The sequence below is a fragment of the Myotis davidii genome, unplaced genomic scaffold (genome assembly GCF_000327345.1).
Source record: "Myotis davidii unplaced genomic scaffold, ASM32734v1 scaffold962, whole genome shotgun sequence".
In the NCBI taxonomy this organism is placed as follows: Eukaryota; Metazoa; Chordata; class Mammalia; order Chiroptera; family Vespertilionidae; genus Myotis; species Myotis davidii.
In genome coordinates, this window is record NW_006295559.1 from 4,041,227 (window position 1) to 4,053,092 (window position 11,866).

The following is an 11,866-nucleotide window of genomic DNA, read 5'->3' on the forward strand; positions in this document are numbered from 1 at the left end:
CATTGTTAATTTCTTAATTGAAATTAATTTGCCAATTAACCATTATCATAGGTCTGCGTGTGTAGGAGAAACATAGTATATCTAGGTTTCGACACTATCTGTAGCTTCAGGCATCCACTGGGGGTATTAGAACATATCCCCTGTGTGGGGACTACTGTAGATAGAGTTACCATATCTATCAACAATTCCACTCCTAGGTATATATCCAAGGGAAATGAAAACATATGTCCACTCAAAACATGCACATGAATATTCACAGTAGCATTATTGATAATAGCCTAAAAGTGAAAACAATCTAAATGTTCATCAACTGATGAATATATAAACAAAATAAATTATAACCATACAATGGAATGAAGTAATGATACATGCTACAACATAGATGAACACTGGAAATTATATGGTAAGTGAAAGAAGCCAATCATAGAAAAAAACCACATATTGCATAATTCCATTGGTATGAAATATCCAGAATAGGCAAACATATATACACAAAATAGATAGTTGTCTAAGGAGGATGGGAGTCAATGATAACTGGCATAGTGTTTCTTTTGGGGATGATGAGAATGTTCTAATTTGATTGTGCCAATGGTTTTACAATTCTGTGAATATACTAAAAACCATTTTAAGTGGCTAGATTTTATACTTTAAATGGGTAAATTTTACGATTTGTAAAGTGTATCTCAAACAATTTTAAAAGGTGAAAAAAAAAGCAACGGAAATTCTTTCACTGGTATTTGACAAACTGAACAGGTTGATATGGCCTTCTAAGCTGTGGAAGTCTCATGTTTGAAATATTTTCTTCTGACCACACTCCTATAGGCTAGGACTCCTGGCAGTTTCCAGCCTTCAGGAATTCTATGCCACAGGAACCCTTTTTGGGTGGGGTCTAAGAAATGCAACAGACCTAGTCACATACCAAGAAAAGAAAAATTTATTGGAACCTGGGACCACAAAAGATTCTCATCTCCATGTCTAGGGAACGTAAACATCCAATCTTGATGTTTCTCAGCCATCACAGAGCAATAGTATCATTTTCCCCAGCTGTTTTCCTACCAGCAGACTTACACAAAAAGCACACAATGTTCTCTACTGATTTGATCTATGACCTTAAAAGATGTTCTCTTTTGCTCTATGACCTTAAATATCCGGTCATTTTTTATAGTCTTTAAAAACCAGTTCTGGACTGGAAGTACTCCAGAAAAGATCCCTAGCCTACTTTCGCCTATATTTAATTGACCATTTCCCATGAATACTTTAATTTCCCTTTCATTTGACAAGATGCAATTTTTAAAAACTATAGTTAACACTTATTAACACAGATGCTATATGCTTTCTCAGAGAAGGTATATAGCATCTCCACAGCTTCCATGTTTAAAAAAATAAATACATCAATGAGCTACTTTTGCGGCTTCATCGCCTGAATTATAGCGCCCTCTGCTGCTTGGTGTTGCTAAAGACCATTCTCAGGTGAGTGAAAGGAAATCCCTCTTCTCTAGAAACTCTGGAAAGACAGACACCTTTAGAAAGAAGGACTCCATTAAATGCTACAGATGAATTCAAATGACATAAAAACCTCACCTGAATGGACTTAAGAAAATATGTACAATACATATTTAATAAAACATCTGTCCAAGAAAGTGTCTGAAACACATACACACAGTAATCCCTTTGCATGATTAGCACTCTTGGAGCTGAGATGAGACACATACTGCACCTCCACCTACCTTACCTCCAGATGTGTTAGTATATGAAGAACTGAGAGAAAGGGCCCGATTCCGTAGCGAACCACACATATCCATATCCAACTGTCCAGGCAGCCCTGTCCTGGCCAGCCGCAGCCCCAGTGCCCGGCACATACCAAGCATGCAAACCATGGCTAAATGAGTGCTTTCCTGAGATCCCAAACTGTCCTCAGCAACTGTCCTCAGAACCCCTCACCCTTCCTTGTGCAAACACTGTAGACGAAACCTGCCTACCACGTACAGGTGCTGTGGTTCACGGTGGATGTCAAGATGCAAGGATGTCTTGGTTCCTGCCCTCAATAAACCCCTAATGATAAGAAAGTTAACAAATAAATGCAATTAAATGAGCTATGACAAAATCTACAAATGGCTACACTGTCCCCATGAAATCAAAGGAATTCACAGTCCCTACAGCCATGCCATTTGTTAGTGCTAAGGGAGCAATCTTTTAAAAGAGGAGGATCCAGGTGCCAGGAATGAGTGCTGAGTGACACGTGGCAGGGAAAGGGTCATGGCTAACCAGCCAGAGATGACCCCCAAAGCCAGAATCTATCAGCCACATACTAAAATCAGTCCTAACATCAGCAACCTGACTAAATCCATTCACTGATATGGGATATACAATACCCTCAATAATTTTATCTTGAGATCACAATGGAACCTATTTCTATATATATCCCTGGAGAATGATGACATTTTCCTCATCAGGTAACCACAGTTTGCAAGTGCTAATACGCTTGCAGGCACACCATGGTAGCAGCGTTATAAACCAACGCATGGGATTTTTCTAATCAGGGACTGGGGGCAGTCTTGGCACAATTCAGAGCTGAAGGCAAAGAGACAGTGCTGTGCACAGGACACAAACACTTCCCCAGCAGGGAAATGCGGAAAGACAGATCATTACAATTAAAGTTTCCATTTTCCAATGTAATAACTGCTAAATAGTTTTGAAGGGTAAAAATGTTGCCCACCTCCCCCCTAAAACAGCCCAAATGCATTTAATATGTATCACTGAACATGTGCAAAGATTGCAGTAAATTGCTTCACAAACGCAAATTATTGCAATCAGCATCTTGTTTTCTAGTTCTAAATTCAAAGGCAAACTATTAACACAAGACTGCTAACTCTTGCTATTATCACACTTGCTATTATCACACATCCTCCTTCTAACAAAACCACATTTCCAGATGGACTGCCAAAATTAGTCAAGTGACTCCTAAGAAATGCGACCACACTGACATGCCAGAAATTCATTTAGAAGTGAATGCTTTATTTAAATAAAGGAAATATACACCCAAACACACCTTTCCTAAGGAAATACAAGTTACTTTATTTACAATTCAACGTGAATTGCAGCTCCGTGAGGCCAGTCGCAGGGAGTGGGACGAGACGGGACAGCTGGGCTGTTACCCTGTCAGCATACTGACTAGTCCTCAGAGCCCAACGGGCCGACTCATGAGTGTGGTGTGCGCTAGGCCTGCCTGGGGCTCCTGATAATAAACTCAGCACTGATAATAAACTCAACCCAGACGAGATATGAGTGATGCAGGAACTTGGCTGAGGGTGGTCAGCTCTGTGACATACCGGTTATTCTTCTTTCCAGACTGCTGTTTCCTCTGAGTTTGACGTAAGGAACACTAATTTTTGAAAACATCAATCCCTGGCAACACGTAACTCAAGGTTAGATTACTTCAGTGCATTTTACTAGCAACCATCTTATAGACAGAATTATCAGTTGCCAGGTTCATGGACCAGAACTAGCTGCTTTGTTTCAATAAGAAAAACTTAAGGCAGCAATTGCCATGTATGACTGAGAGGGGTCTGGGCTCAAAACCAAGGCAAGCTCTGAAGCTAGGAAAGAAACTGGTTCTCCGTGTCAAGGAGGGCTCACCCTGAATGGAGGTGGTCTAGATTCCTACCCCTCAGGAGGAACAGCGGGCCACAGACGTCCTTTCCAGAAACAGAAACAAGCCCTTCTATCTGGTGGCATCTTCCTGAGCACATACAACCCCGTAGAAAACAGAAAAGCCACTCACCACTGGCCGGCTTTAAAGGAAAAGTCTTGATCAGCAACAAGCAGGCGGAGCCTCTTCACAGAGGGTGACTCATTGGCTGTTCCACACACCTTAGCTGCCGTCACGACCTTGAGTCAAAAGATGAACTGGCTGAGGTTAGTGTGTACACAAGGCAAGGTACAAACTGTGGCTTTCTGGTAACTTGGGTTTTTTTAAAACCTACAAAGATGTGGTTTCTTAAAATTGCAAAACAAGGTAAAGCATGCTTTGCTTTAAAATGCTGCCTACCACCAGGTGAACAAATTTTAATTATCTTCTTTCTGAGAGACTTGTTAAAATACTAATTGAGCCCTGCCAGTGTGCCTCAGCTATTGAGCACTGACGCAGGAATTAAGAGGTCGCTGGTTCCATTCCCAGTCAGGACACATGCCCGGGGTCATGGGCTCGATCCCCAGTAGGGTGCAGTGTGTGCAGGAGGCAGGGATCGATGATGTTCCTCTCTCATTGATGTTTCTCTCTCTCTCTCTATCCCTCTCCCTTCATCTCCCTTTAAATAATAAAAACATTTTTTAAATACTAATTGAATTTTATTCTACATATAAAAACCATCTCTTGAAGGGACTGTTTAATAAGCAAGTGTGTATGTGCCACGCACCAGGCTGGGCAACCTGAGAATTGCTTAGGGAATGAAGACCTGCTGTAAGCCTGGCGTCTAAATTCTCTGTGAGTACAACCTATGCAAAGTGGAACTATGTTAGCTCTGAACCTGTGTTTGTTCTGAACCGGCAAGAAGTCCATGACAAATTGCAGAAATTAAAAGTAACTACAAAACAGATGAATACTCCTAGTGTTCTGACCTCACTGAGTTACCTTCCAGCTCAAAAACCTTCAAGGGGTAACACTCCACTACAAACATAAAAGAATGCTAAAGGCCTTTGTAACTCATACCAGCTTAAGCTCCTCTTGGATCCCTGTGCTGCTGGTTTACCAGCCAAACTGGACAGCATGCTGGTCCTCAAAGGCGCCTGACACTTGTCTACCTCCCCAATGCTGCCTAGTCATTCGGCATGTGGCACACGCTCTCAGTCCTGTCTATCAACCTCTTACCCCACCTTCCAGACCTCTGCTGGAGGCCTTCCTCTTCTCCCCATCCTCTCAACTCTACCCATAAAATGATCCGCCTTTATTATCATACTTAGCCCAGATTGATGTAATTATAAATACTCAAGAACAAGTCTTTCACACAGGCCACATGCCTTCTGAGTTCAGATACTAGGTAGAATTTATATCTATACTAACTTCTCAGGACTAACACACAGTAAGACTCAGTAAATATTTGCAGAATAAATGGAAACTCTAACTTAAAGTCACTTAAAATTGGTTTCTAGAACAAATGTTAGAAGTTTGTTAGGTGGGGGGAAAAACACCACAGAAAATCTAGATTCATTTCAAAACTACAGAAGTCAGGGAAGGCAGGTCTCCTCAGCAGAACAGGAATCTTATGTTTGCCACACAGTCGATTTTAAATATTTTACTACAAAGACAGTAAGAATTATCAGAGGGTTCTCCTTTATTACATGACTAGTGACCCAGTGCACGGATTCGTGTACATTGAAAGGAAATTAATTAGAAGGTGGCCAATGGGGTGAGACTGGGCAAGAAGGGCCGGACAGCCCCTGGAGCCAGCACCTCCCCCCCCCTCCCCCCCGCGGTCCCTCCCTGGTGCGGAGTGAGCAGGGGAGGGGGAGTGGTCATCCCTCCAGCAGGTGGGGTCCCTCGGCCTGGCCTGCGGGGATCAGGCCGAAACTGGCTCTCCGACATCCCCCAAGGGGTCCCAGAGTGCGAGAGGGCACTCTGCAAAGTTGCTGTTGTACAGGGTGTGGAACACAAACACAAGTGTGCAGTAAACCAGACTTGGGCGAACAGTGCCCCAGCAACAACATAACCCACTGCCAAAGGTGGAATCGCGAGGCCCCACAAGGAATCAGGCTCCCTCCTCTCTGGTTTTGGGGTGTGTCACCTGAGAACCGCCGCTGCCAAGTCACTGCAGCTCAGCAGCTCCTGCACTGAGTGTCTGCCCCCAAGTGGTCAGTACGCATCATAGCAACCAGTCAGACACTTAGCCTTTTATATATATAGATTACTCTCATTTTTCTTAGGTTTCCAGAAATGTTTATTTTGTAACATTATTTTCCTAAAATATGATAATCTTTAGAAACAAAGCTAAGAGCTAGATTATTTCATTTATAACCGCTTAACTGGTATCTGTCAGACTCATGAACAGAGCTAGATATGTGTAAGCTTTAAACACATCCCAAAGGGTCACCTGGTGGCAGAAAAGCCAACATTCATAATCGCTGGCTGGAGGAGGAAGAGGAACACAGAATTCCAACTGAAACATGTGAGCATGCTTCACAATCACATGCTCATCTATGTGAAATGAAATCACCAATCATTTGCCAATGTCCAAATAGAAAATTCAATGAAGAAGGGAAAGAAGCTAAATTTCTATTGAAAAAGTCCTATTTTCATTTGGTTAGTCCCTATGACCAAGAGTGTTATTAGATGCTTTATGCCTACTGGTAGTAACTCACACACTAATATATCTGTTGCCATTAGTCCTCATAATCTGGGCACAACTGTAGAAGTGGTCACACACAATATCTTGTACAATTCATGATTTTTAATATTATTTTATTTCGTTAATACAAATACTGTACACTACATAAAGCTTTCTAGCAAAGTGGATTAAAAACATTAGCAAAATCTTTTTTGAAGACCGCATCTTTATTTTATTCTGAAGCTAGTTTCACATGATTAAGATCTGTAATCATGGCCCTTGTTGTGTGCCATTTTTTTTCTTTACTTTGATTGAATAAGTAAAACATGATGGAGAAACTTTATGTTTTAACATTTGTACTTGTTCTCATACTTAACGGATCAAAAGATTTCGCAACTGAAACCTCAACTAGCCATGCCCTAAGTTAAAACACATGGCAGGAAATTAAGTTTTCCATAAAATAACATTTAGACTCTTCTACTGTTCAATAAAATAACAATACATTTGCCAACTTTTACTAGCACGCATTTTTAAGGCTTTGACGAAGTCAGCATCTAAAAGGAAATTCCATCATACTGATTTTAAAAAGCTGGATTTATATAGGATATCTTGATGTTACTGCTGCTACAACAGTCTCTGTACAGGAAATAGGTCTTTCTTTGGGAAACCTAAATGGCTTCCGCTGTTCATTCCCATTCATTTTGTTGGCTTAAAAATTTAGACAAAGCCAAGATTAGCGATGACCTGAAACAAAAGAGGGCACAGAGAATTTCAGAGTTGAAGAAAAACTTAGTCATCAAAAAATACTATGTCATTTTACACATGAGGACACCAAGGCCCAGAGCCATCAGTTCAACTGAGGCAGAATACCACTCTGATGAGTAGAACCTGATGAAAAGATACTGGTTTTACTGAAGAGATTTACTGACAAGGAAAGAGCACAAAATTCTGCCAACTGTACAACTTCTCAAGTGGTTCATGCCTGTCAATACTACATCCTGGCAAATGAATTCTTGTTCCTACCAAAGGCTAACCTATCCCCCTGGCTGATCTTTCTGCCTTCTCAAGCCTTCAGTGGAGCAAGTATCCTCTCTCATTCATCACCCCTTTCCCCCATCTCCACGAGAACACATGCAAGCACTCAGACCTTCCACCTGTAATAATAACATTAGGAGCAAACACCTTTAATCAGAGCTTACCATGTGCCACACACTCTACACACATTAATTCATTCAACCGTCACAGAAACTGTACAAGACAAGGGTTAGTACTATCCCCATTTTACATATATAAAAAAGTGAGGTCTCACAGCTAGTAAGTGGCAAAGCAGATACTGGAATCCAGGCACCTGACCTCTGTGCTTCGGTGCTTCTCAAAATACAACAGACAAAACAAGCCTCTCCCTTAATCCAGCTATCACCCCATTTCTTTGCTCACATTCACGTAAAAGTGATTCTGGCTCCACCTTCTCATCTCCTATTCTCTCTCCAACACAAGACAGCCAAGCTTTCACTCTCAGCAATGGACTAACACCAGTCATTCTGGTTACCCACTATCCATTTCGCTAAACCCAATGAAGACCTCCGCAGAATCCAGCACAGCGCCCCTCCCTCCTGGAAACTTTTCTCCTGGCTTTACCAACACCCTGCAGACTTCCCTTAGGTCACTTAGATTATTATTATCTGCTCCTCTTTCTCCTCTCCCCTCCTGCCTGACCTCTAAATGCTAACACACCCCAGGGCTGAGGCCTGGGCCCTCTTCCCTTACTCTCTATGCAGCTTAAACTTTTTATTTCCAGCAGTGACTCCAAACTCATCCACCCAACTGCTGATTTGAATTTCCATTTCAAACAACACATACAACACAGAAGCCTTTTATCTCCCAAAGCTTCTTCCTTTTTATTATTATGCAAAATTTCAAACATATACAAAACCAGTAAAAAGAGTATAAGGAACTTTCATGAATCCATGCTCCAAAGTCAACATGGTATGAGTTGATAAAACTCATGGCCAATCTTGTTTCATCTGTAACTCCATCCACTTACCATCCTCCCACCCCAGGTTATCCCAAGTTGAGCTCTTTACTTCCTCTCCGCCACGCTTGGTCTTCTCTGTGTCAGCAAATACATGGCACCATCATCATCTATCCAGAGTTCAAATCCCAAAGCCAGAAATCGCTTGGTTTCCTCTCCTCTCACTAACTACACCCTCATCTCAATTTGTAAATCCCATTAGCCTTGCCTCTGTCCCAGATCCACCGACTGCTCTCTGACCCCATCACTACCAGGCTACTCTAAGCCACATCATCTTTCCAGAGACTCTGTCAGTAGCCTCCAACCTGGTGTCAAAGCACAGCAAAAACCCAGTGCTCTACCAAGCAAAAAGGTGACCCATTAAAATGAAAATCACCTGTCATTTCCCTGCTTAAAACCCTCCCTCACCCTTAGAACAAAATTCCAACTCCTTATCCAAGCCCACAGCTGTTAATACAACCTGGGCCCTGCCTACCCCTCCTCCTACCACCTCCCTCTGAATAGGCCAATCAAGTCCCTGCCTCAAAGCTTGGCTCCTGCCAGTCCCTCTGCCAGTAATGCTGTGCACCTGTCTGGCTCCTTTCTGTATTCAAGTCTCGGCTCAAATAGTACCACTTAAAATAGCACCGTGACTGCAGCCATTAGCCTGGTTCCCTTCCTTCATAGCTGTGGGAACCCTGATCAGAGTACGCTGGATGTTCAAGGCTAATTTGAGTGTGGGGGCCCTGTCCAGAGTATGCCGGATGCTCAAGGCCAATTTGCCATATGCAGGTGCAAAAGAAAGGTCACAGCGATTACTGTACGCAATGCGCAGGCATGCCTTTCTGTAGCCCAAGTATTGATGTCACTATTTGGCAAGAAGCCTCTTTTGTCTAAGTTGGTATAAAGATGTGCTGCTGACCAGCCAGTGCATGGATGCTCAGTATGGCTCCTGTATTAACAAGAGCTGCTGTGTGCAGCTACGTTGTAAGGCTACTTTGAAGGACTGCTTATGTGATGGCTCCTTGTTAGCAATGGCTACTTGCTCTGCAATAAAGACTCTCTTACATGCCTATGACTTCTCCTATCTTCTCTGTCCAATACCCAGCATCCATGAAGGTCCAGTCTCTGGCAGCGGGGCTCGAACCCAACAGGTGGCATAGGTGGGCTGGATAAAGGAGTAAGTACTCCCAACAACTGGTTCAGGAGAATGTGCAGACTCAGGAGCAAGTGCTCCTGACAACTGGCGTCATGAACAGGATCAAGGAGAAACTTACTCTGACAACTGGCGCGAGCAGGGTGAGCAGGGTTCAAGAGTAAGTACTCTGACAATAGTGTATGACACCTGACATTCTCTGGTTTATCTGCACCAGGATGAAGCTCCATATACAACAGGGGCTTTACCTGCCTCATGCACTGCTGAGTCCCCTGCACCTACAACAGGGCTGGGCAGACAGCAGGCACTTGACACATGTCTGCTGAATTTAAGATAAAATACTTAATTTGACTGGGTCCCCTCGGGGGGAGAGTGAGGGGAAAAAATCTTGCCTCTTAGGTCACTTAAATTATTGAAACGCACCAATACTATATATTTAGACATGAACAAGTTAAGTTCTGGGCATAGTTAAGAAGCAGTAGCATAGGCAAAATTCTTTCATTACCAAACTCTCCCATCAAATTCATGAACAGAGTACATCTTGCTCAGTGGGCCAGCTCTCTGCAGAGCTAGGCACAGAGTGAACCCCTCCAGTGAAAACTTAGTTTTGCCTGAACAATCCTTATTGCATTACAGTATCTCTACTCTTATCTTTCTGACATTTCTAAGGCTACCCAGACTGCTTATTCTTTGATCCTTGAGGAAAAACTGTGAGTTCAACACAAACAGTCAAATGCCATTCAATTCAAGAGCTCAGTTTCCTGCATCAGTGTGACTCAGACTGGTTACTTTACAGCCTAAAGAAAGAAGCATCAACATCATAATACGCTCATTCGAGAAGTTCTCTATAGGGAACCCAATGTCTTGCAAGGAAAGGACATTTCTGGGTGGGTGAGTGGTCCATTCTTCACCTACCCGGGAGGAGCAGCGAGGTCCTTTGGCTTAAGAATCAGACTTGTGCTGCAGCTTCCCTCTGGTCCTAGGAGACCCCATTCCTTATCTCCTAGGCTCTGCTTCCCCTTTGTAAAATGCAGATGCCAGCCTATCCTTAGGCTACCTCACAGACTTGAACTGTAGAGCAAATGGCATATGGGGAGTTTTGTAAAGTATACTTGCAATTCAAATTAAAGAAAGAGTGGTAGACGAGACCATGTGGTGGGCCAGTTCTATTGTGGCCCAACATTTCATTAAGTCCAAGATCAGACTGGCTCACCCCTATGACCTTTATACTGCTGAGGCTATACCTCTAGCTTTATCCTGCTCCTCCCAGCTCCCAGCTCTCATTCTGTTTGGGAAAGAAGGGGAAATTAGAAATAGAAGGAAAAGAGTTGCAATTGGAAAATTCTTCCGCCAAGATTTTGAAATTAGCCCTATACTTCCTGACTTTTCAGCATTAAAATTCTCAACTTTTCAATTGCAGGATTAGAGTTTACATTAATCTTCATAAACTTGGCTCAAAATAACCCCCTCACCAAAAGTCTCAATATTTTTGTCCTGTAAAATTCTGAAACGGCTATCCTAACTCAGAGATTGGCAAACTATGACCCACACACCATATCTGGGTGTTCTGATAAAGAACACTGTATTTGATCCCAGCCACACCGATTTGTTATGTGTTGTTTATGGCTGTTTTCACACTGTAGAGGCAGAGTTTTCTAGTTGGGGCTAAAACTGGCCCATGAAGCCGAAGACTATCTGATCCTTTACAAAAAACCTACCAAATTCTGCTCTAGTTCTACCTGCCTCAAAATATAACAGAAAAGAGCATAGCCCAAGACTGTTAACCCACTTTTTCTTCTTCAAAACTGGCAAGGTTTCGCTTTTTAAAAAAGAAATTCTAACAAATCTCACATTTACAGAATCAGCGTTTTTTTTGTGTGTTGGACAAACCTAGAAAAGGTATTTTCCGATTTATCATCAGTGGGAAAAGTGTATTGTCCCACACATCCATATCTATTATGCTGCACTAATTTTACATACGCTTCTCAGGAAAACATTGAATTCACAAGCATACCGCCCTCAGTCCCAAAGCAATTTCTGAAAAGAGAACCAGCTTGAAAAGTGGGGCCTAAACAATATTCTGTTACATCAAAGAGCACCCAACTATGACTTCTAAAATTTCAACTACTGCAACAATACAATTTCTGACCTTGCTTATGAATGTGTATAAATCCTTCCTTATATCAAATATTTTTAACTTAGAACACTAAGCTAAATATATCCAAATAAAGAATCACTCAAAAAGCAAAACATATATCCAATTTAAGTTTTTAAAAGAAAATGTGGTTACTCACTGAGGTAAAGGGTGAGGATCCTTATTTCCCAGCCCTGACCCCTTCAGGTGGTGGATTAGCTTTCTCTAGTTTGAATTTGGTAGGG

General features: G+C 42.2%; 1 protein-coding gene across 3 annotated transcripts in view; it reads right to left on the minus strand.

The window, feature by feature from the left end:
- Positions 1-11,866, minus strand: part of OXNAD1 (oxidoreductase NAD-binding domain containing 1) — a 33,135-nt gene that overhangs the window by 10,506 nt on the left and 10,763 nt on the right. For all 3 annotated transcript variants that reach the window (XM_006770171.2, XM_006770172.2, XM_006770173.2), the window contains exon 5: positions 3,782-3,888. In XM_006770171.2, coding sequence (XP_006770234.1) covers positions 3,782-3,888 — 107 coding nt within the window. The remainder of the gene's footprint in view (positions 1-3,781; positions 3,889-11,866) is intronic.